General features: G+C 42.5%; 1 protein-coding gene across 2 annotated transcripts in view; it reads left to right on the forward strand.

Annotated features, from left to right (window-relative positions):
* LOC124722496 (protein Wnt-16-like) overlaps positions 1 to 27308 on the forward strand; it is a 766358-nt gene that overhangs the window by 635581 nt on the left and 103469 nt on the right. For both annotated transcript variants that reach the window (XM_047247650.1, XM_047247651.1), the window contains exon 3: positions 13071 to 13227. In XM_047247650.1, the coding sequence (XP_047103606.1) occupies positions 13071 to 13227 (157 nt within the window). The remainder of the gene's footprint in view (positions 1 to 13070; positions 13228 to 27308) is intronic.

Genomic DNA, 27308 nt, shown 5'->3' on the forward strand with positions numbered 1-27308 from the left:
CCACGGCGCTCCTGAGCTCAGACTATCCTTGATGTTGCTTATCTTGCGCGTGGACTACTCAGTTTGTATATTTTGCTTATTTTTTTCATAGTTCCACACAGCTTCTTCCTGTTTTCTCGATTGATCTGTGTTCAGTTTTTCGAGGCCTATCCACTGTGCCCACTTATAACTAAATCTGAGGGGGATGCGATGGGGAGGTTACTTTGTAAGAAGCAGATGGCAGCACTAGCAGTGGAGGGTATATAAAACATGCCTGGGAATTCGTAAAACACTGCAATCGTTGACGTATTGAAAGAAACGGAGGGATTTTTCTGACGACGGAAGGTCATGACCATTGGCGATGTGAATGGGCGAATAGACGTGCAGCTGCTCAACAACTGACCGCCGAGATGAACCAAGGGGCTACAACAGTGTCTACTCAGCGACAGTTCAGCGACATTACTGCGTATGAGCCTCGGCAGCAGGCGCGTGTTTCATGTACCCGTGCTGACTGCTGTTCATCGACGCCAATAACGTAACTGGACGTACAATGAGTGGCGACAGATGGCCTTTACAAATGAATCACGTTTTATGCTCCACCGGACTAAAAGCAAATACCCTGCAACAATAGTCGGAAGGGCCTACTCCGGAGGAGGGAGCGTTATGGTCTGGGGAACGTTTTCGTGGCATTCCCCGGGTAACCTTGTCATTCTGGATGGCGCAATAGCTTCATCTCGGATACGTATCTGTCCTTGGGGTCAATGTCCACCCGTACATGCTGTTTGTTTTTCTTCGTCACGATGGCATCTACCAGAGGAAAATGCAACGTGTCACACAATTCGCAGTTTATGTGTGTGGTTCGAAGTGAACGAGGATGAGTTGACCGTATTACCCAGACTACCAAACTCCCTAAGCTTAAACCCTATCGAGATTCTGTGGGACCACCTCCATAGGGCTCTTCGCACCACAAATCCTAAATGCAGTTGGACATATCACTGGAGTCGGCATGACTCCACATCCCTGTCGGCACCTCCCAGAAACTCACTGACTGGCTTCCTGCACGTCTCACGGTAGTCCGCACCCGGAAGGATGGTTATGCAGGTTTCTGACAGGTAGTCACATTAATGTGACTAGACAGTGTGTACGTTACGTAGCGTTTCCACAAATAAAATACTAGAAGGAAAAGTTAACCGCATTTCCCTTTATTGAATCCAATATTGGCTCATAATACAGTGAAATCCGCATATATTAAAAGCCTTACCAATCTACCCGCTGAACCAGCATGTCTGAAGAGCATCAGTAGTGTTTCTAAGCGGAAATTAAATCTGTAACACCTTGAAAACTTCCTCTACACTACAGGTTATCCGTCATACGGAAATAAGCAGTCATTTTCGTGTTTGTAAATAGGTTGCAAGTATCTAGTCTTTTGTATATACACTGATGTGCAAAACAAAGAGTAAAGCAACTCTCGTATAATGTATCACTACGAAGTAACATAACTCGATTAAACTTCGACTATACATAGAAAGAACTGCTATAGTATAGTAAAGTACAGCGCAGTGCAATGCAGAAGGTAACTGCAGCAAATTCACAATTAGATGAACAGAAATGGCACTTTTATTCGAAGGCAGTTATTACACCGAAGTAACTGCATTTTCTGATGGTTCAAATGGCTCTGAGCACTATGAGACTTAACTTCTGAGGTCATCAGTCCCCTAGAACTCAGAACTACTTAAACCTAACTAACCTAAGGACATCACACACATCCATGCCCGAGGCAGGATTCCAACCTGCGACCGTAGCGGTCGCGCGGTTCCAGGCTGTAGCGCCTAGAACCGCTCGGCCACTTCGGCCGGCTTTCTGATGGTCGCATAGATGTTACAAAAGGGGGGACATGGTTCTTAACAGGGTGCGCAATCACCACGAATGGCACTGTGTGTTCTACAACGAGCTCCCATGCTAACTACAAAACTGATAAGGAGTTGTTGTGGTAGGGCATTGTATTACTCCAACAGCCCAGCTGACAACTGCTGGATGGCTGTTAGTGCATATGGGCGTGCTCTTCCCCCCCTCCCCTCTCCCTACGTGTTCGATGGGTTTTGAGTAGGGGGAACGAGCAGGTCAGTCCATTCGCCGAATAACCTCTCGTTCCAAGAACTCTTTCACCTGCGCTGTTCGATGCGGTCGCGTGTCGTCATTCATAAAAAATAAAGTCAAGGCCGTATGCTCCTCTGAAAAGACACACTTGGGGAAGCAGTACAGTGTCACAATAACTTTGATCTGTGAGCGTACCGTGTTCAAAGATTTCGAGAACCAGTAGGCACATCAACATTATGCTTCCCTATATCATTACACCTGGCCCACCAAAACGATCTTGTTCGAAAATGTTCCTGGGCGTAATACGTGTTCTCACCTCTCATAATATGAAAGTACGGCCAGCACTGTCGAACATAACTGTTTTGGTGGTCCTGCGTAGGCAAGCATAATGTTGCATCGGCGTACTGGTCTCCAAATCTCTGAACACGGTAGATTCATCGGTCAACGTTATTGTGACACTGTACCCCATTCCCAAGCGCGTCTTTTGAGGGATTTATTCGGGTGTGGCTAAATTTTGATGAAAGTATGCGATCGCATACGACAGCGGTGGTGGGGGAGCTCTTGGAATGACAGGATATTTGGCGAATGAACTGGCCTACACGCTCCCCCGACTTATATCCCATCCAACGTGTGTGGGATGCTTTGGGGAGACGGTATCGTCACACGTCTATATGCATCAACGACCATTACGCAGTTGTCGATGTGCTGGTGGAGGAATGGAAAGCCCTACCACAAGAACTCCATACCAAACTTGTGGCCAGCAAGGGAGCACGTTGCAGAGCATGCATTGCGATCTGTAATGATCACACACCCTATTACGAACCATGTCTCCTCCTTTGAAATGTCGAGGGCGCCACCATAAATCCCAGTGAGTCAATGTAATTATTGTTTTTGAATAAAAGAGTTATTTTTGTTAGTCTCATTGCGTATTTCTTTCTGTTGGCCTCCCTAGTGTATTGTAGCGTTTCTTTCTATATATGGTCCAAGTTTGATGGAGCTATGTTATTTGTACAAGTTTATATGCCAACTAGCTCCGCAGATGAGGAGGAGAGTGAGGAAATGTATGATGAGATAAAAGAAATTATTCAGATTGTTAAGGAAGACGAAAATTTAATAGTCATGGGGGGCTGGAATTCAATAGTAGGAAAAGGAAGAGCGGGAAAAGTAGCAGGTGAATATAGACTGGGGGAAAGGAAAGAAAGGGGAAGCCGCCTGGTAGAATTTTGCGCAGAGCATAATTTAATAATAGTAGGAATCATGAAAGTAGGTTGTACGTGTGGAAGACACCAGGAGACAGCGGAATTTCGGATTGAACATATAATGTTAAGACAGAGATTTCGGTACCAGGTTTCAAATTGTAAGACATTTCCAGGGGACAGATATGAACTCTGACCACAATTTATTGGTTATGAACCACAAATTAAAATTGAAGAAACTAAAATATGCGGGAATTTAAGGAGATGAGACTTGGATAAACTGAAAGAACAAGAGGTTGTAGAGAGTTTCAGAGGAAGCATTACGGAACGACTGACAAGAACAGCCGCACGGTGTAGCCGCCTTGCCACGGTTCACGCGGCTCTCCCCTGTCGGAGGTTTCAGTCCTCCCTCAGACATGGGTGTGTGTGTGTGTGTTATCCTTAGCGTAAGTCAGTTTAAGTTAGATTAAGTATTGTGTAAGCCTAGGGACCGATGATATGCGCAATATGGTTCCGCAGGAACTTACCACCACCACTGACAGGAACAGGGGAAAGGAATACAGTAGAAGAAGAACGGGTAGTTTTGAGAGACGAAATAGTGAAGCCAGCAGAGGAACAAGTAGGCAAAAAGACGAAGAGTAGTAGAAATCCTTGGGTAACACAAGAGATATTGAATTTAATCGATGAAAGGAGAAAATGTAAAAATGCAATAAATGAGGCTGGTGAAAGGGAATACAAACGTCTAAAACATGAGATCGACAGGAAGCGCAAAATGGATAAACAGGAATGGTTAGAGGACAAATGAAAGACTGTAGAAGCATATATCACTAGTGGTAATATAGATGAAGCTTACAGGAAAATTAAAGTGATCTTTGGAGAAAAGAGAACCACCTGTATGAATATCAAGACCTCAAATGGAAAACCAGTCGTAAGCAAAGAAGGGAAATCAGAAAGGTGGAAGGAGCATATAGAGGTTCTATACAAGGAAAATGTAACTGAGGGCAATATTATAGAAGTAGAAGAGGACGAAGATGAGAATGGAGATATGATACTGCGTGAAGAATTTGAGAAAGCACTGAAAGACTTAAGTGGAAACAAGGCCCTGGCAGTAGACCACATTTCGCTAGAGCTAGTGATAGCTTCGGGAGAGCCAGCCAGCTTGGGTGAGCAAGATGTATGAGACAGGTGAAATATCCCAGACTTTAACAAGAATATAATAATTCCTCTATTTCCAAAAGAAATAAGTTTTGACAGGTGTGAAAATTACCGAACTCTCAGTTTAGTAAGTCACAGCTGCAAAATTCTAACACAAATCGATTACAGAAGAATGGAAAGACTGGCAGAAGCCGACCTCGTGGAATATCAGTTTGGGTTCCGGAGAAATGTAGGAGCACGTGAGGCAATAGTGACCCTATGACTTATAGAACATAGGTTAATGAAAGATGAACCTACGTTTATAGCGTTTGCAGACTTAAGAACAGCTTTTGACAATGTTAACTGGACTACTCTCTTTCAAATTCTAAAGGGGGCAGGGGGAAAATATAGGGAGCGAAAGGCTCTTTGCAATTTGTACAGAAACCAGCTAGCAGTTATAAGAGTCGAGGGGCACGAAAGGGAAGCAGTAGTTGAGAGCGGAGTGAGACAGGGTTGTAGCCTGTCCCTGGTGTTATTTAATATGTATATTGAGCAAGCAGTAAAGGAAGCAAAAGAAAAATTGGAGTAGGAATTAAAGTCCAAGGAGAAGAAATAAAAACTTTGAGGTTTACCGATGACATAATTCTGTCAGAGACAGCAAAGGACTTGGAAGAGCAGTTGAACGGAATGGACTGTGCATTTAAAGGAGGATGTAAGATGAACATCAACAAAAGCAAGCCGACGATAATGGAATGTAGTCGAATTAAATCAGGTGATGCTGAGGGAATTAGATTATCAAATGAGACATTTAAAGTAGTAGATGTGTTTTGCTACTTGGGAAGCAACATAACTGATGATGTTCGAAGTAGGGAGGATATAAAATGCAGACTGGCAATGGCAAGAAAAACGTTTTTGAAGAAGTGTATCGCGTTAACATCGAGTATAGATTTAAGTGTCAAGGAAACATGGACGATAAACAGTTTAGACAAGAAGAGCATAGAAGTTTTTAAGATATGGTGCTACAGAAGAATGCTGAAGATTAGGTGGGTAGATCACATAACTAATGAGAAGGTACGGAACAGAATTCGAGAATAAGGAAAAAGACTCGAATTTAATCAAAGTACATTCTACTTTCACATTTTCATCTGTTCATATCAGCAGCTTTACTTATGAACGCAAACCCATGTGTAAGTCTGTAAAAATCAAGTTGATCCTCTACCATTAGGCTTTACCAGCGTTCTTTTAAATGAGACAACTGCGGCAATGTGTTTTGTGTTGAGAGATTTTAGCCAACGACAGTTTGAACCCTATAAAACTAAAAATAAACCTGACGACAAAATAGCTAGACCGTGTAAACAAAGCCATCGAAGTTGCTAAGCGTCATGAGAAACAACTAAAAGAAAATATGAGATTCTACAGAAAACATTTACCAGTTCTTAAGAAAGCCCTAAGGGCATCCCTAGAGGTGCCCCACTTAATTGCAAAGTCCAAATCTGTACTTCTTCCCGCAGCCGTCAAAGTGTGCCAAATCAATCATGGAGAGAGGTTCCTGACATTCTGCAGTCGATACCACTCTCAGATGATACCATGCCTCTTCGTATTGATGAAATAACCACTGACGAAAAACCAACTGCTACTGCGACTCCATGATAGCCCAAAATTCGCTCTCCAACCTGTTGACAGTACCTGTATCGGAAATCTTCCCCTGTTTCTTGTTTTTGTATGCCACTGCCATGGAAATGAAATGCTCAAGAACTTTCCATTTTGTAAAGCTCTAGAAAGGAGGACTGAACGTGAAGATAGTTTCTTTTTTGTGAATTCCATTTTTATTGACAACAATTTGCTACGGACGAAATTCACACATTACATGATACACGAGAAGGCAACTGGCTTCTAAAGTAGTAGAACCGGAAGTCAATAAAATGTTGAATGATGCAGTTAGTATTGTATATTCTGTGAAATCACTAGCTTTAAACACTAAGTTATTTTGAATTCTTTGCAAGTAGATGGGTTCTACTAGTGACTAGCTTCTACTGCACACGGAGGTACGTTGGTTGTCTTGCAGTAAATTTCTTCGTTAGATTTCGGAACTTAACGATGAACTTCATCTTTTCCTATTGAACAGCAGTCCCATAATCTCGGCTCTGTTCCTGGATGAAATATGGCTTCTAATATTTTGCTACTTGGGCGACGTTTTTGAGAAACTGAATTATCTTAACTCGTCATGTCATGGCCGAAATAGTGATATGGTGTTTCTAAGCGAGAAAGTGCTTTCGTTTTATACGGAAAATATGGACTTTGCAAAACCCAGATGGAGAAGGATAACCGCGATATGTTCTCTTGTCTCATTGATTTCGTGAAGGAAAATGAGTTTGGCGTATTTGAAATTAGAAAAATTGCCGTAGTACATCTCGGAAATCATCGTGAACAGTTCGAGGGTAATTTCCAGAACCTTCATATGAGTGTGACTGGATCCACAATCTTTTCGATACCAACATAGCAGACCACTTGTTAACAATAGAAAAGGAGGAACTAATAGAACTCTGAAGTTATAGAATACTTCGAAATGAATTTAAATCGAAATCTCTTGAAGATTTTGGGTACAGAGTCTGAATGAATATCCTAATGTAGCCAGAAGGGCACTGGACGTGTTATTACCCGTCGCTCCAACTTGTATGAGTAAACATTTTCCGCGATGACATTAATCGAAACGGAACGGCGATCTCGACTGCAGCTGGAAGGAGAACTGCAAGTTGCTGTTTCAAAGATCTTACTACGACTGCAACTGCTTTCTTCGCAAATTCCAGCACACGTGTCACACTAAATATGAAAATGTCAGAAAATTCCGAATTTGGAACTAGATACGCTATTACTCTTGTTAATTTCGTTTTTGGATGATCAGTTTGAATGTAACGGTTTTTAAATAGGCACTGAAATGTTGAATATTTTCCTATCGACATTTATATGTTATCATCTTTCAAATATTAAATTATTCTAAATGAATTAAAAGCAATATAGATGGTAACAGACTTTAACTAACTAATTTGTGAAATAATTTGTAAAACAAAACAAAATATGTTGTGGAATACACGTCATATTAGCTCAGTTCCAATAACGGTACACCCAGCCGTGGTTATTCGTTAACTGGTTGTAATTTTTAACTTTCGTCATCTCTGAATAACATAAGTGCATGATAATTTTTTTAAAAAATGTTCAACTCTGACGGCCTCGAAGGGCTCTCCCAAATAAGAGGTGGGGAGGGGAAAGGATGAAGCGCGATGGAGGCAGTTTGAGAACCCCTGATCTATTCTGATATATAAAGACAAGTCGTTCTTTAACGTTGTTACCAACAGTCTCGAAAAGAACGTGACCGATTTACTTCAGATTTTTTTCACGATACTCCAGTAGACATAGGCAGCAGATTATTTTATGTTTATGATATATAAATATATATTTACTACATAAACGGGAAACATTTTTAGTAAAAATCTCGATAAGTTCTTGAGCGATTTACTTCAGATGTTTACACGACACTCTAATGAACCTAGGACGGACACAGGCTACAATTTTTAATATCTACATCTACATCTACATTTATACTCCGCAAGCCACCCAACGGTGTGTGGCGGAGGGCACTTTACGTGCCACTGTCATTACCTCCCTTTCCTGTTCCAGTCGCGTATGGTTCGCGGGAAGAACGACTGTCTGAAAGCCTCCGTGCGCGCTCTAATCTCTCTAATTTTACATTCGTGATCTGGACGACATCATCCAAGTGTCCAGACCATTTGCCGGATAGTTACGTTATTTAAGAAAACAGGAAGTGTTCAGCCACATGTGAAACGTATATGTTGTATACAAATATATGCTTAAAATTTATGCTTCCTTACAAAGAGAAATTGGTGTTTAACGTTGCCACCAAAATCTAGAAAAGTACTTGAACGATTTACTTCAAATTTTTACACGATACTTTAGTAGATGTCAGGACGGACCTAGCCTGCAGGTCTTTTTTAATGTTTATGATATATAAATATATATTTACTACATTAACGGGAAACGTTTTAGAAAAATCTCGACAAGTTCTTAACTACTTTATATCAAATTTTTACACAGTTAATAAACGTTCGGACGGACATAAGCTACATTTTTAAATACATGTGGTATACAAATACATATCTACCAAATAAAAGAGAAACGTTGTTAGCTAACTGAACGATTTACTTCAAATTTTTATACGACACTCTAACGAATGTTTGGGCGGATGTAGGCTATATATATACAGGGTGGTCTATTGATAGTGACCGGGCCAAATATCTCACGAAATAAGCATCAAACGAAAAAACTACAAAGAACGAAACTCGTCTAGCTTGAAGGGGGAAACCAGATGGTGGTATGGGTGGCCCGCTAGATGGCGCTGCCATAGATCAACCGGATATCAATTGCGTTTTTTTAAAATAGGAACCCCCATTTTTTATTACATATCCGTGTAGTACGTAAAGAAATATGAATGTTTTAGTTGGACCACTTTTTTCGCTTTGTGGTAGATGGCGCTGTAATAGTTGTTTGGTTGTTTGGGGGAAGAGACCAAACAGCGAGGTCTGTAATAGTCACAAACGTATAGGTACGTGGTATCACGTAACATTCCGCCAGTGCGGACGGTATTTGCTTCGTGATACATTACCCGTGTTAAAATGGACCGTTTACCAATTGCGGAAAAGATCGATGTCGTGTTGACGTATGGCTATTATGATCAAAATGCCCAACGGGCGTGTGCTATGTATGCTCCTCGGTATCCTAGACGATATCATCCAAGTGTCCGGACCATTTGCCGGATAGTTACGTTATTTAAGAAAACAGGAAGTGTTCAGCCACATGTGGAACGTCAACCAGAACCTGCAACAAATGATGATGCCCAAGTAGGTGTTTTAACTGCTGTCGTGGCTAATCCGCACATCAGTAGCAGACAAATTGCGCGAGAATCGGGAACCTAAAAAACGTCGGTGTTGAGAATGCTACATCAACATCGATTGCACCCGTACCATATTTCAAATGGTTCAAATGGCTCTGAGTACTATGGGACTTAACATCTAAGGCCATCAGCCCCCGAGACCTTAGAACTACTTAAACCTAACTAACCTAAAGACATCACACACATCCATGCCCGAGGCAGGATTCGAACCTGCGACCATATTTCTATGTACCAGGAATTGCATGGCGACGACTTCGTGTACAGTTCTGCCACTGGGCACAAGAGAAATTACGGGACGATGACAGATTTTTTGCACGCGTTCTATTTAGCGACGAAGCGTCATTCACTAACAGCGGTAACGTAAACCGGCATAATATGCACTATTGGGCAACGGAAAATCCACGATGGCTGCGACAAGTGGAACATCAGCGACCTTGGCTGGTTAATGTATGGTGCGTCATTATGGGAGGAAGGATAATTGGCCCCCATTTTATCGATGGCAATCTAAATGGGGCAATGTATGCTGATTTCCTACGTAATGTTCTACCGATGTTACTACAAGACGTTTCACTGCATGACAGAATGGCAATGTACTTCCAACATGATGGATGTCCGGCACATAGCTCGCGTGCGGTTGAAGCGGTACTGAATAGCATATTTCACGACAGGTGGAGTGGTCGTCGAAGCACCATACCATGGCCCGCACGTTCACTGGATCTGACGTCCCCGGATTTCTTTCTATGGGAAGAGTTGAAGGATATTTGCTATCGTTATCCATTGACAACGCCTGACAACATGCGTCAGCGCATTGTCAATGCATGTGCGAACATTACGCAAGGCGAACTACTCGCTGTTGAGAGGAATGTCGTTACACGTATTGCCATATGCATTGAGGTTGACGGACATCATTTGAGCAGTTATTGCATTAATGTGGTATTTACAGGTAATCACGCTGTAACAGCATGCGTTCTCAGAAATGATAAGTTCACAAAGGTACATGTATCACATTGGAAAAACCGAAATAAAATGTTCAAACGTACCTACGTTCTTTATTTTAATTTAAAAAATCTACCTGTTACCAACTGTTCGTCTAAAATTGTGAGCCATATGTTTGTGACTACTACAGCGCCAGCTATCACAAAGCGAAAAAAGTGGTCCAACTAAAACATTCGTATTTTTTTGTACTACACGAATATGTAATAAAAATTGGGGTTCCTATTTTTAAAAAACGCAGTTGATATCCGTTTGAGCTATGGCAGTGCCATCTAGCGGGGCAACCATAGCACCATCTGGTTTCCCCCTTCAAGCTAGACAAGTTTCGTTCTTTGTAGTTTTTTCGTTTGACGCTTATTTCGTGAGATATTTGGCCAGGTCACGATCAATGGACCACCCTGTACATATATACCATGTGTCCATCCAAATGTTTATTTAAATATCGTGTAAAACTTTGAAGTAAACGGTCAAGAACTTTTCGAGAATTTTACCATCAACGTTTACTCTCTCTCTCTCTCTCTCTCTCTCTCTCTCTCTCTCTCTCTCTCTCAAGCAAAAGTCTCTAACGTTATTTACGTTAAATTTTACACGATACTCTAACAAACATTCAGACGGACATAAGCCGTATATTTTTTTGAGAAATCATTGACTGGCTTTTGGTTTCAGCCAACTGCGATAAACAGAATGCTGTTCTGTGATAATGTACGATTTCGTTCTCTTTTTCGCGGTCAGTTTTAACTACAATAGCGCCGCATTTAGACCACTGGACAAAGTGTTTCTCCCTTATATATTCTTCCTCCTTGTATATAAATGTAAGCAAAAATTTTATAACTAAAACTTGATTTTATTGTTCACAGTTGGTTTTAACGTATCGCATCACGATTGGAATATTACTAACGAACCTCTATCGTTCTGAAGTTTGTAATTATAGTCCAATGGCTGACGATAAAGGGGGAAGGGGGGGATAGGAAATGGACAGAGAGGAGCGGGGGGACATGGGTATAGAGAGAGGGAAGGAGGAGATGGACAGATGAGGCAGAGAGGAGGTGGTGGAGAGAGATAGGGGGAGGAGGAGATGGACAGAGGAAGCAGGGAGAAGGAGGTGGCAAGAGATAGGGGAAGCAGTAGATGGACTGATAGGGAGGGTGCCGGGAGAAGGACATCAAGACGTAGGGGAACTCGGGGCAGAACGGAGTAGTGGGGCACAATGGGAAATTGCTCTTTTCTGGACTGGACAGTGTTGCAACCTGTTGTATGGGCATGTAACTATTTCTCCGAATGGAAGGGAAGTCAGGGTAGCCATTTTGATTTAGTTTGAAGTGCGAGATCTAAGTGAATTTTTGTCCGTCACGTTACCGCTTGCGTTGTTCTAACGTTTGGTGAATTTCAACTCCAGGTAAACTGTTAATTGTATACATAAAAATAATACATTCCCTTAAAGTGCATGGCATTTGTTATACTTTAGTTATTTAATGCGTTTAAATACGTCAGTTATTACACTCCATAAAAGTTGTTAACCTCAAAAGTGCTCTTGGGGCGGAACGGGTCGGGATAGAATGGGATAGTGTCCCGTTCTGCCCCGTCATATTTTGATGCAAGTAGAAAGCAAACCTAGCCTGGATGTTCATGGATCCCAGACCCTCCCAACCAGCTATGTTCGCCGAACAACTCAGCTTTCCAGATATCGCCCGAGGCTGTCATTCCAATCCCATTAATCTGTCAAAATACTCGGCGGACTAGAAGACGAAAAGGAAAAACCATCGTATTAACAGATTCTCCTTATAAGAAGCAATTGCAGAATGCTGTTGCACGTAAAGTAGGCCTACAGAAAGGAGGATGGTGCACAAATATAAACAATGTCAGGACAGAGACGTCAGGTGCAATGCAACCTAAGTCAAAAATATCAAACTGTACACCCAAAAAAACCAAAACAGTGTACATCAAAGACCTTAAGAAAAATAAAAGGAAGAAGATGATGGAGAAGAGAGATTCAGAGAGAGAAAGGATGCTGAGTGTCTCTACTGTGGGGACTTCTACTCCGTTTCTAATGAGGGGTGGGTCGCATGCCAGAGTGGGCACACAATTCATGTGCAGGCATAGACAGTGAAAATGAAGAGGAAATACTGATTTGTGACTGTTGTCGAAAGGGCTAGTAGTTAGTGGTTTGGTGGTTATTAAGCATTGTACATTTTTCAGAATGACATTAAAATATTTTCTTATTTTGAAGAATGACTTTTTAATTGTTTAAATTACACATTCCTTAGTCTTAATTGCCTGTTATACAACATTTTGTCATAGTTTAATACGATATTCGTAATTCAAATTCAACGTTTATGCAATAATTTAACAAAAAATACCCTTATCCCATTCTGCCCCGAGGGTGGGGCGGAACGGGAAATATGCAAGACTTTCTTTGAAAAATAGTAAAAAATGCAAAATGTATTGTTTTAATTGATTTTAAAACAAGGTAATCAGGTTACACTACAAGGTGTTTTTTATCACTTAAAGAAGTGTTTCCTTGTGTTCCCTTATATTATAGTAATTGTTAAACAGTAATATCCCGTTCCGCCCCGCGTTCCCCTATATGCAATTCCCATAGATATTTAGCAATTGCGGAGCACTGCAGGGTTCGCTAGTATTATCTAAAGAAATGTTATTGATGTAGCCGGAAAGACAGTAAGAGAGTGCGGTGGTGCGTGTTGCAGGCAGCAAGGAGACGGCGTTCATCTACGCTGTGACGAGCGCGGGCGTGGTGCATGCGGTCACGCAGTCGTGCAGCTCCGGCAACCTGACCGAGTGTAGCTGCGATTCGTCGCGCCAGGGCCAACACACGCCCGAGGGCTGGAAGTGGGGCGGCTGCAGGTACGCACCCACTCTACTCCTCGCTGCTCCATGTTGTACGCGTCTCAGTCTCCCTAATTTCTGAAAAAATTTTCACATGTTGTTGTAGTTTCCAGTCAGAAAACTGATTTGATGAAGCTCTCCATTATAGTTTTCTCTGTGCAAGCTTCTTCACCTCTGCGTAACTATTGCAACTTGATTCCAAATCAACGTGCTTACTATAGACAAACCTGGATCTCCCTGCATTTTTAATCCTGCACACCTCCCTCACTATAGAGTAATAAAGCTATCTTAGGCTACCGTAGACTATCATGAACAAGTGTAGGCTACGATTGATTTCCTAGAACTCTTGATCAGCTAGCCGGCCGCTGTGGCCGAGTGGTTCTAGGCACTTCAGTCCGGAACCGCGCTGCTGATACGGTCGCAGGTTCGAATCGTGCCTCGGGGATGGACACGTGTGATGCCCTTAGATTAGTTAGGTTTAAGTAGTTGTAAGTTCTAGGGGACTGATGACCTCAAATGTTAAGTCCCATAGTGCTTAGAGCCATTTGAACCATCTTGATCAGTTACGTTCATAACAGCGTTACTTGTACTTTAGGCGTGTTGTATACCTATACAGCGTTACCTTATTTCCTACGCTTTTTTTGCGTATGTGATCAGTGTTTTACTAGGTTTCACTAGGAACCTAAACCGTCTAGGAACTGAGGGGTGGTATATAAAGGGACGCATAACCTAAGGAACATTTTGCTTCTAAGTAGTCATCCTGTTGTCTATTACTTAAAAACAAACATTATTTATAGCAAAATTGAAATTGTCTGTTTAATTCAGGTTTTATTCGAAAATCGTTGATATCTAACGCGATATAGATGGATTTAGCACTAAAAATGAAAATTAATACAAATTTATCATACTGCCCTAGAAAATGTAGTTCCCTCAAAAAATTAAAGAAAAACAGCAAAACAAAACAAATCAAACATAGCTTCAAAACTTCGTCGAGCTTATACAAAACATGTTTCTGTTACTCGTAAGCCACGCGGGATTAGCCGAGCGGTTTAAGGTGCTGCAGTCATGGACTGTGTGGCTGGTCCCGGAGGAGGTTCGAGTCCTCCCTCGGGCGTGGGTATGTGTGTTTGTCCTTAGGATAATTTAGGTTAAGTAGTGTGTATGCTTAGGGACTGATGACCTTAGCAGTTAAGTCCCATAAGATTTCGCACACATTTGAACGTTTTGTTACTCCTAAACAACTATCATACGTATAAACAACAACAGGAAACGCTTGCCTTTGATCATTATGAACAACTTTCTATCGAATACAATACAACAACTATAATTATGTAGATTTTTTTACGTTCATGCATGTAAACTGTACCTACATCAAAAGTAATTGCTTACATAAAATACCAGAAGTTACACAATCAACTAATTTTTATTACTTATTTAACGAAGTTTATATTTTCTGAGAATATAAAATACATAGTGGTATAACACAGAACGACGTGCGGTTGTAATTATATGCAAAACAAACAAACAAAATACAAATAGGGACCCAAATTTCTCTCTTACATATTCATATATGTTTCTTTCCCTACCAATACTATCCGTAATCCCGCCGTGTCCTACATCATTTAAGTACTTCATCAAAACTACCGAACCATAGTTTTGGGAGGTACAACTCTACTGCACTACTAAATTTACTGTTCTCTGATGCCTCAGGATGGGTCCTTTCAACCGACCCCTTCGTTTAGTTACGTTGTGTTGTGTACAGGCTGCGGAGAGAAATCAGTACAGATTTTAGTGAAACACTAACACTTTATTGAATAAGGAACAACTCAACTTTCATTGATCGCCCTCGCTGTGGCAATTTACACAATTGTGAGTGGTTGTTTAATACGTGGTAGCTGGAAGGTAGCAGTCAAATAACAACTGTGCTCCTCGGTAATGGTGGTCTGACAAAACCACCCCACTGCTGCGGATGAATAGCACACAGTACTGCAATGTACTTAGTACAGTGAACACTCCTAATCACTGTAAGGCGGTGCACATCAGAAGTACTCCATTTGTTAGCCTGAAAACAGTACGCTGAACTGACTCGATGATTGTAACACTCTGAGACAAATTCTGAGAGGCCATTTCCGGTACTATTACTGCTTCTCTCTATGCTCGCTAGCAGCATCTTTGTGGTGGTCGACCTTTTGTTGTGAGTGTCGATAGTCGACGACACCGCTTCTTGTGCCATAAACTTCATTTCTGCCATATTCTATTCAGCTCCCCTTCATTAGTTATTCGGTCTGTACTTTTAAGCTTCAGCGTTCCTTCGCAGTAATACGGTTCAAAAGTCTTGTTCTTTGGTGCCCGCAGTGCAAAATATGTCTTCTAATGACATGATTATTGCGAATTTTAGCCACCTACACTGCTCTCTCCATGGTTTTTATTTCATAAATCTGCATCTACATCTACATCTATACTCCGCGAGCCACCTTACGGTGTGTGGCGGAGGGTACTTATTGTACCACTATCTGATCCCCCCTTCCCTGTTCCATTCACGAATTGTGCGTGGGAAGAACGACTGCTTGTAAGTCTCCGTATTTGCTCTAATTTCTCGGATCTTTTCGTTGTGATCATTACGCGAGATATATGTGGGCGGTAGTAATATGTTGCCCATCTCTTCCCGGAATGTGCTCTCTCGTAATTTCGATAATAAACCTCTCCGTATTGCGTAACGCCTTTCTTGAAGTGTCCGCCACTGGAGCTTGTTCAGCATCTCCGTAACGCTCTCGCGCTGACTAAATGTCCCCATGACGAATCGCGCTGCTTTTCGCTGGATCATGTCTATCTCTTCTATTAATCCAACCTGGTAAGGGTCCCATACTGATGAGCAATACTCAAGAATCGGACGAACAAGCGTTTTGTAAGCTACTTCTTTCGTCGATGAGTCACATTGTCTTAGAATTCTTCCTATGAATCTCAACCTGGCGCCTGCTTTTCCCACTATTTGTTTTATGTGATCATTCCACTTCAGATCGCTCCGGATAGTAACTCCTAAGTATTTTACGGTCGTTACCGCTTCCAATGATTTACCACCTATGGCATAATCGTACTGGAATGGATTTCTGCCCCTATGTATGCGCATTATATTACATTTATCTACGTTTAGGGAAAGCTGCCAGCTGTCGCACCATGCATTAATCCTCTGCAGGTCCTCCTGGAGTACGTACGAGTCTTCTGATGTTGCTACTTTCTTGTAGACAACCGTGTCATCTGCAAATAGCCTCACGGAGCTACCGATGTTGTCAACTAAGTCATTTATGTATATTGTAAACAATAAAGGTCCTATCACGCTTCCCTGCGGTACTCCCGAAATTACCTCTACATCTGCAGATTTTGAACCGTTAAGAATGACATGTTGTGTTCTTTCTTCTAGGAAATCCTGAATCCAATCACAAACCTGGTCCGATATTCCGTAAGCTCGTATTTTTTTCACTAAACGTAAGTGCGGAACCGTATCAAATGCCTTCCTGAAGTCCAGGAATACGGCATCAATCTGCTCGCCAGTGTCTACGGCACTGTGAATTTCTTGGGCAAATAGGGCGAGCTGAGTTTCACATGATCTCTGTTTGCGGAATCCATGTTGGTTATGATGAAGGAGATTTGTATTATCTAAGAACGTCATAATACGAGAACACAAAACATGTTCCATTATTCTACAACATATTGACGTAATCGAAATAGGCCTATAATTATTCACATCTGATTTATGACCCTTCTTGAAAATGGGAACGACCTGCTCTTTCTTCCAGTCGCTAGGTACTTTACGTTCTTCCAGCGATCTACGATAAATTGCTGATAGAAAGGGGGCAAGTTCTTTAGCATAATCACTGTAGAATCTTAAGGGTATCTCGTCTGGTCCGGATGCTTTTCCGCTACTAAGTGATAGCAGATGTTTTTCAATTCCGATATCGTTTATTTCAATATTTTCCATTTTGGCGTCCGTGCGACGGCTGAAGTCAGGGACTTCGGCATACTGCCATCATGAGGTGATCTGTAATTACACAAGTAAGCGATAGTCTTAATACATTGGTCTGTAACGATGATCAGAAGAACTATAATACATCGTTAGGTGGTTTTACCTTACATGTAATATCGTTGCTGCCACGTCCTGTCTTTTTTAGATTTACTAGTTTCTTCTTAGATGTACACTGGAGACGTATAACTGACCTTAGTTGGTTTTTATGTATGCTATTTTTCTATTGACAGCCTAGATGACAGTGGAGCAGCGATATTACATGTTTTCATAGTTACTATTATAAATAAGTGATCTGTGGAAACTCGGTCTATGGTTTATGATGTTTTCTTGGTGTTATGTCTTTGTTTCACACTCTACATGTTGTTATCGCTGTTACTATGGACTTCCGTCACTTAGTGTCTCTGATTTATTATTTTACCCGGTTTCTTGATTTATAAAGAGAATAAAGTTTTCTATGTATATTTTCGTGCTTTAGGTAGGTTGTTTAACTATCCACATTATAAATCAAGAAAACGGTTAAAGTAATAAATCAGAGACACTAAGTAACACATATCCATAGTAACAGCGATAACAACATGAAGAGTATAAAACAAAGACATTAAGAAAACACCATGAATCATATGCCATAACCAAATTGTTACGAAAAAAATAAAAATCTCAAATAAAACTAAAACAAATTCCAAACAAAAACATAATTAGAAGCAATAATAAGAAACAACCGAACTTCCACACATCACTTTTTTATAATGGTAACTATGTAAACATGTAACGTCGCTGATCCACTGTCACCCACAATGATATTACACCTAACGATGTAGTATAACTTTTCTGATCGTAGTTACCTACCACTATATTAAGACTATCGCTTACTTCTGTATTTACAGATCACCTCATGATGGCAATATGCCGAAAAAGGCTCACCGTGAATTATTTATTGAATAAAAACCGTTTAAAGAGCAGTGTAGCTAGCTTATATTCGTAATTATAAACGGTTCAAAAGCTTATATTGACTTCTTGCCTGAACTGTTTATCGTTCATATTTCACTTACCTGTAAATAGTTAATGAAAAATTTTTGTAATACCTAAATTTATGATCGATGTCAACAAATTTCTGTTTTTCAGAACTGCTTATCTTTGGTGTTGGCAGGCCGCGATTTATGACCTCTCTACTTCAGCGTTTATCAGTAATTTTGCTGCTCCAACAGAATTACTTATCCACCAATTTTAGTATTTCATTTCGAATGTACACTACCTGACAAAAATGTGAAGAACCCAGAAGAGGAGAAAAAATGAAGTGAAACTTAACGAGTTGTAAGGGTACGTGACGTTATTTCAGTAATTACAAACTGGAGTAAGATTTAGAACAAACTTGGCAGTGTGAGCCCACTTATCAGTATTACGTTGCACCGCCTCTGGCCTGGATGCATGCATTGATTCGGTTGGGAACGGCGTCACAAAACCGCTGAATCTTATCTGGGGGCAAGCTGACCCACGACCTTTGTAACCGTCATTGTTAACTTATACTGGGACGGAGTTGACGTCTGTGCCGGTCCCACAAATATTCTATCGGGGATCGATCTGAGTACCCTGCCGCAATGGTAGTACCTCAACGCCATACAGGAAGTTCACACAGACGAGTATTTCCTTGCTGAATAATGACACAACAATATTGTGCATTCAGAGGTAACGAATGAGGACGCAGGATGTCTGTGACGTACCGTTACGTTGTCAGTGTTCCCACAAACACTACCATCTGTAACCTGAAATCAGCCGGCCGCTGTGGCCGAGCGGTTCTAGGCGCTTCAGTCCGGAACCGCGCTGCTGCTACAGTCACAGGTTCGAAAACTGCCTCAGGCATGGATGTGTGCGATGTCCTTAGGTTAGTTAGGTTTAAGTAGTTCTAAGTATAGAGGACTGATGACCTCAGATGTTAAGTCCCATAGTGCTTAGAGCCATTTGAACCATTTGAAACGAAGAGAGAAAGTAGTACACTAGAAAAAGGAAGCATTTTCTTTACTTTTTGACGAAGAGAAACTGACCACATACGTTAATGTTTCAGGGAAAAGTTATAAGACTGACAAAAGCCGTTTCTTAAATGCGAGGGCTCTCAACTGAGCACTAAGTGTAGCTTGTTGCAGAGGCGGGCAGCGCCAACTGATAATTTATTTTCCCTCAGTCTACCTTCTCTTCCCTCTCTCTGTCCATCGTCTCTCCCCTCGACACTGTCTGTCCATCTCTTCCCCCTCTCTCTATATCTTCCTCACCCCCTCTCTGTCAAATCTTCTCCTCCCTGTGTCTGTGGCAATCGCCTCTTCTCTGTCTGTCCATCGCCTACCCCTCATCTCTCTAACCATCTCCTCCTACTCCATTTCTCTGCAACTCCTCCTGCCCTCCTTTCTGCGCAGCTCTTCCTCCTCACTATCCATCTCTTCCTCCCCTTCTCTCTGCACATCTGTGCCCATCTGCTCACACACTACCTGGAACACATACATGGGTCCTGCAGGGCAGCCGAGATGTCAGGTATTACAAACCCTTTTCACCCTCACCATCACCCATAGGAGAGCTAGGTGGATCTTATTCATACAGTGCTTCTTTCCAGACAGTTATGTGTATAAAGTTCGGTTGAAATCGATCAACCACCTTAGGAGGAGATACGTAACTTAAACACACACATCCATTTTTGTGCATACTATCCTTTCCCCCTGATTTCGCCTGTGGATGCAAACGGCACATAAATAGCACATAATTCTCCTTCTCCCTCTCTGTCCATCGTCTCCTTCCCAGAAACTCTGTCCATTTCTTCCTCCCCCTCTCTCTCTGTCCATCCCCTGCTCACTCCTCCATCTGTCTGTCTCCTCCTCCCTCTTTCTCTGTCCATCTCATTCTCTTCTCTCTCATTATCCATCTCTGTCTCCCCTCTCTCTCGACTCAACTGTGCCCATTCGCAATAAATTCCTATACTACCCTCATAATATGCCTGTTGTCTAGAGCAGCCTAGGTGTCAGTGTTTACCAACCCCTTTCACCCACACCCCCACCATTATGGGGGCTAGGTGATTGGAGATGTGGAAAACACACACACACCCACACACAAACATTATCCATTTTTATTTATTTATTTATTATAATTGAAACCATGAAACCCAGTACTTTGCTTCACATCCGACTGTCAGGCTAAGAGTGTCCAAGTGTGTCAATTTACTATGACTACAATCCACTGATTAGGGGGGAAGAGCAGCTTGTTCACTCGTATTGAGTGTCTAGATGTGGCAGCACACACTCTCAATATGTCTGTCCAACTGAAATACAATATGTAAGCACATCAGCTTGTTGTTCAACTGACTAGATCAAGAAACGTTCGGAGTATCAAAATTAAGTTAGAATCTGGTATCAGTTAGAGTAATTCTCAAGAACCAGTACTTAATTTATTCCATGTTTAACACTGAGGTTGACTTAATTTATCAGAATGACTCACCATCGCTGAGATGCATACGTTACTACAATTCCCACGAAGTATCTAAAATTTCACGAACACCTAACTTCACAGTCATGTTCGAAATAAAAAGCAAAGTCACATGTGAATTTTCAAGTCCACAACTGTACCATTGTGAAATTCGTACTAGTCGCACAGAAATTACTTGACAAATTTTCCTATATCCAGAACCTACGCCGTTCCGAAAAATATTACAAAATATGATCCAGTCGCCACATTTTTTGAATGCAAAGAGTCATCTCTTGAAATATAATAATAATAAAAATAACAATTATTGTTGTTAATATTATTATTATTATTATACAACATGGCTGATAACTGATGAATCCTTTTTTGTGCCTGATAGTCTATATATACTTTCACCACATTGCTCAGATACTAAAGATCAGAACTTTCTTACAAGCATCTGCTGTTTATGCACAATTACATGTTGTTTACGCACTCTTTCGCCACCACAGTTATTTATATGTTTGAGGTTCTTATACTTTCATCTAAGCCACCACTGACATTTTCAGTGATAGTTGTCATCGCATATTCATTCATTACAATCTAACATCTTCGATGTCAGAAGTGTCTATATTATCAAACGCTATCTGTTTCCTATAAACATTTCTCATTCTTGTTGTTGATAACTATCATAAACTTGTGTAGTTCGTTCTCAGGTACGTTACTAGATACAAGGTTTATTACTGTCATTGTCCAAATATTCCTGATTAAGAACTGCCTTTCGCCCAGGAAGGGTTCATTTCTCCTTTCCTCCGCTTGGAGCGGACAGCTAAGAACTCACTAGATCCCTAGCTGCTACAGTCTTCTCATGCTGCTGGCCTTTCCTGCGCTGTCAGAAACATAGCGTTCCACTATTAGTGTTAATGTGAGCTCAAACACTTCCTGCCAATTCTACACTGGCCTTATTTGGTTTAGTGAAAAATCATCATTTACTACGAAATATTGCAAGACCACCAATCACGTAAATTTCTGTTGACTGTATAGATTTTTTTGTGGAACAACTGAACAATTTTGTCTTTGGCGTTAATACATGCGTTATCCACTAACTGTAATGGAAATATTCATTTGGATCTTCAGGATGCATGTTGAACAACACTGAAGTTAGCTCTGATCCCTGTGTGACAACTCCGCAACTTTCCCTCGATCCAGTTGTTCTACTTCTTAACAGAATACGATTTCCTACTACTCAGATGGATCGCAGTGTCAATAGCTTTGAGAGAATGCGTTATTCTCTTTCTCGCCTCAGCGTTGTCGTATGCTTTGGCCAAGAATACGAAATCAAGTACCATATAATCGTTACTAAAAAGTTTGTTTTACGTCAGTAAGAAGCTTTAATATACACTCCTGGAAATGGAAAAAAGAACACATTGACACCGGTGTGTCAGACCCACCATACTTGCTCCGGACACTGCGAGAGGGCTATACAAGCAATGATCACACGCACGGCACAGCGGACACACCAGGAACCGCGGTGTTGGCCGTCGAATGGCGCTAGCTGCGCAGCATTTGTGCACCGCCGCCGTCAGTGTGAGCCAGTTTGCCGTGGCATACGGAGCTCCATCGCAGTCTTTAACACTGGTAGCATGCCGCGACAGCGTGGACGTGAACCGTATGTGCAGTTGACGGACTTTGAGCGAGGGCGTATAGTGGGCATGCGGGAGGCCGGGTGGACGTACCGCCGAATTGCTCAACACGTGGGGCGTGAGGTCTCCACAGTACATCGATGTTGTCGCCAGTGGTCGGCGGAAGGTGCACGTGCCCGTCGACCTGGGACCGGACCGCAGCGACGCACGGATGCACGCCAAGACCGTAGGATCCTACGCAGTGCCGTAGGGGACCGCACCGCCACTTCCAAGCAAATTAGGGACACTGTTGCTCCTGGGGTATCGGCGAGGACCATTCGCAACCGTCTCCATGAAGCTGGGCTACGGTCCTGCACACCGTTAGGCCGTCTTCCGCTCACGCCCCAACATCGTGCAGCCCGCCTCCAGTGGTGTCGCGACAGGCGTGAATGGAGGGACGAATGGAGACGTGTCGTCTTCAGCGATGAGAGTCGCTTCTGCCTTGGTGCCAATGATGGTCGTATGCGTGTTTGGCGCCATGCAGGTGAGCGCCACAATCAGGACTGCAAACGACCGAGGCACACAGGGTCAACACCCGGCATCATGGTGTGGGGAGCGATCTCCTACACTGGCCGTACACCACTGGTGATCGTCGAGGGGACACTGAATAGTGCACGGTACATCCAAACCGTCATCGAACCCATCGTTCTACCATTCCTAGACCGGCAAGGGAACTTGCTGTTCCAACAGGACAATGCACGTCCGCATGTATCCCGTGCCACCCAACGTGCTCTAGAAGGTGTAAGTCAACTACCCTGGCCAGCAAGATCTCCGGATCTGTCCCCCATTGAGCATGTTTGGGACTGGATGAAGCGTCGTCTCACGCGGTCTGCACGTCCAGCACGAACGCTGGTCCAACTGAGGCGCCAGGTGGAAATGGCATGGCAAGCCGTTCCACAGGACTACATCCAGCATCTCTACGATCGTCTCCATGGGAGAATAGCAGCCTGCATTGCTGCGAAAGGTGGATATACACTGTACTAGTGCCGACATTGTGCATGCTCTGTTGCCTGTGTCTATGTGCCTGTGGTTCTGTCAGTGTGATCATGTGATGTATCTGACCCCAGGAATGTGTCAATAAAGTTTCCCCTTCCTGGGACAATGAATTCACGGTGTTCTTATTTCAATTTCCAATAGTGTATTTTCAGTACCCTGTCCCGTTCCCGAAACGTAATTGGAACTTGTAATTATTTCTTTTATTCCCGAGTTATCATCTAATATACTCCATTCTAGGACGTACGTCAAGTACAAAATAATCGGAACAACAAGGCATTTTTTTCATTATATCATATTTGAACCTTAGCGTCCATACATTACTTGAGGTTTTGAGCAAGAATTGTTTCCCTTTGTGTGGAGACTAATGACCTCAGCAGTTGAGTCCCATAGTGCTCAGAGCCTCAGAGCCTTTGTGTGGAATATGTCTCAGTATTCGAGTCTGAATAACACTAAGTAGGTGCAGGCTATAAGTTTTCACTGAGAAGTTGCACAAATAAGTTGTTCTCTTCGTATGTAAGTCTAGCAGCTACACACAATAACGATTCTCGTAGTTCACTAGACGCTGGAATTATGTACTACTTCTGCCTAATTCAGGTTTTTATTATATCTTTCTCAGTTCTCAATCCCAAAACTGGGTGGCATCAATTCTTCTGTTCCACTCCTCTCCGTTCCCTGTAATTCTCTTCATTTTTTCATACGAGCTTGCTCCTACAGCATCTCTCATTCCATCTAGGTCTTCCTCGTCCTCTCTTGTTTTCACTCATTCATCCCAATACGTTACAAAAATGGTTCAAATGGCTCTGAGCACTATGGGACTCAACATCTGAGGTCATCAGTCCCCTAGAACGTAGAGCTACTTAAACATAACCAACCTAATGACATCACACACATCCGTGCCCGAGGCAGGATTCGAACCTGCGACCGTAGCGGTCACGCGGCTCCAGACTGATGCGTCTAGAACCGCTCGGTCACTCCGGCCGGCCAAAACGTTAATTAGGAAACTATTGTGTCGGTATAAATAGCCAATTAACTGATCTCTTCTTTCCTGTACGGGTCGAAGCAGACATTTTATTTCACTCATTGTTCTAATTTTTTTTTCATTTGTCTGCTTCGCTGTCCATTAAACGTTTTCCAATCTTCTTCAGCACCACATTTCAAATGCCCCCAGTGTCGCACGCACCAACATCCCACGTTTCCAGCGAGCGAGGTGGCGCAGTGATTAACACACTAGACTCGCATACCGGGGGACGACGGTTCAAACCTGCGTCCGGCCATCCTGATTTAGGCATTCCGTGACTTCCGTTGATCGCTTCAGGCAAATACCAGGATGGTTCCTTTGAAGGGGCACGGTCAACTTTCTTCCTAATCCTCCCTAATCCGATGGGACCGATGAGTTCGATGTTTGGTCCCCTTTCCCAAATCAACCAACCAGTTCACGTTTCCGAGCCATTCAAAGGCAGCCCTCCAGGCAATGCTCTTAATAAATTTCTTGTTTGTCTCCACATTTAGGTTACATAATGTAAGCAGCACCTGTTTCTTGCAATAGGCTGTGTTTGCCTGCGGAGCTCTACTCTTTATGTTGGCTAAACTTTTACCATCTTAGCCGGCCGAAGTGGCCGTGCAGTTAAAGGCGCTGCTGTCTGGAACCGCAAGACCGCTACGGTCGCAGGTTCGAATCCTGCCTCGGGCATGGATGTTTGTGATGTCCTTAGGTTAGTTAGGTTTAACTAGTTCTAAGTTCTAGGGGACTAATGACCTCAGCAGTTGAGTCCCATAGTGCTCAGAGCCATTTGAACCATTTTTTTTTTTTACTATCTTCTTCTTTTCTTCTTTCGCTTACGCCATAGTCCCGCAGCGATTGCAGGGTCGGCGTGGTTACAACGGATTTGGCAATGTTAGTTGGAGGGATGGCCGGTTGCCCTTCCTGCCGCCACCCCGTACTCCCCAGGACGCAATCAGTGTACCCCAACTGTCTGCGTCGAGAGTAAATCGTGAAAGAGTGCGGACGTGTTTCAAATGTCTGCGACGCGTGTAACTGAGGCGGAACGTGGGGACCAGCCTGGTATTCACCAAGTGGGATGTAGAAAACCGCCTAAAAACCACATCCAGGCTGGCCGGCACACCTGCCCTCGTCGTTAATCCGCCGGGCGGATTCGAGCCAGGGCCGTCGCGCCCACCCGAGTCCAGGAAGCAGCGCGCTAGCGCTCTCGGATACGCTGGCGGATAAACTTTTACCATCTCAGGTGGTTTTATTTAAGAAACAGTTAAAGGTGTTTGTCCGCCTCCGTAGCTAAGTGGTCACCGTCTCTAGCTGTTATGTGCTTGACACTGGTTCAATTCCTGATACTGTCAGGCATTTTTTCTTGGTGGGGCGTCTGGAATTGGGCCACTCAGCCTTGTGATGCCAACTGACGAGCTGCTTGAGTGAGTCGTAGCAGCTCAAGGCCAAGAAAGCCCACAATGGCCAGTAGAGCGGTATACTGAACCCATGACCCTGCATCTTGCGAGCTAACATCCCAAAGACGTTCGGGGCGGTTCCTCTTCGTCGAAATGTCTTGGCTCAAACTCGTCTAGGGGTTGAACCGCAAATGTCGCATTACACGCCCTAAATTAGGCACTTGTGACCCTTTGGTTAAAATGTCTGGCTGATGGTAAGTTTGCGAAATAGAAAGTTAACATAAAATATAATAACAGTAATTATAATGTCTGGAACTTAATTAACGACCCATAAATGATGTAGGCCACACAGTTGCGATTTGGTTAGAGTAATGTTTATCCACAAAGTAAACTAATAGCGAAAGTGGTCGTATTTAGAGTTACTGTTACACTCATGCGCATATCCATTTGACACAGTTAGATCATTCACAATCTCATCGCGAAATAAAAGTTATCTACGCGAAAAGTTAAAGAGTTCACACCAGGCGCGCGGCTACTCACCGCTCAGAGACTAAGTACCGCGATACCACACAACGCGAAATTTTCTAAGTCGTTTCACTTCCTAGCCGCCTAAAGGCCGAGTGTCCGCTTTCACGTCTCAGTCCGAACTGTACCCTTTGGTGTCTCCAGCCGAACTGTCCGCTGTCGCGTCTCCAACAGCACTCCCTCTGCTCGTCCCCGGCTGTTTTTCCCGCGCGCCAAAGCTCCTCGCTCAACTGACTAGGGCAGTTCCCTTTCCTGAAGCTGTCCATCTGATTATCTACAGCTTATTCTAAATTATTTTACATTTTAACATATTTAAATAATCAAAGCTTGACCACTTTCGCGTTCTAAATAAAGTAACAATAATATCAATTGTTAAATTTTTTACATAAAACCAATACAATTTCCTTCTTAACTTTAAATGTCACGGCCAGTAGCCTTGCACCAATGTGCTTTCTGATAAATAAATAAAGAACAAAAGTAACTATTATGCACTAAACTTTCCAATAAATATTCTATTACCTAATGATTCAATAAGGTGTCGTGCTGTCGTCGTTCAATGTGTTTTGTGTGGAGGAAATGATGATCCTGAAAATACCGATAATTTAAATTTACTCTATCTTTTAAACAAACAAAGTCACAGAGTTGATATTTACCACGTTTGTCACTTTCATGATGCTCTTCTATATGAAATATGGATCGTTAAGATCGACCAAAGCGTTCAGAGTGTAGAATTCACGTCTTTGTTAGAAAACTTGTTAATTTCACTTTAACAGTAAATCCTGAACTATTATAGATATGATCAGTATTCAAGTTTTATTGGGATCATCATGAAAATTTATGGAGGATGGAAAATTAAAATGACTGTGGCTTCACTCCCTGCATTGCTACAGAATTAGATAGTTTCCGTAAATGTTTCCCTTTATAGCCGATCTTAGGTCCGCTATATTTAACACTGCTATGTCTCCTCGGCCACCAACGGCTTCTGATGGGTTTCCCTATGACGTAGGTTCTCGTCTGTCTCACTCGCACACTACAGCGCT

This window comes from Schistocerca piceifrons, chromosome X, assembly GCF_021461385.2.
Source record: "Schistocerca piceifrons isolate TAMUIC-IGC-003096 chromosome X, iqSchPice1.1, whole genome shotgun sequence".
Classification (NCBI taxonomy): Eukaryota; Metazoa; Arthropoda; class Insecta; order Orthoptera; family Acrididae; genus Schistocerca; species Schistocerca piceifrons.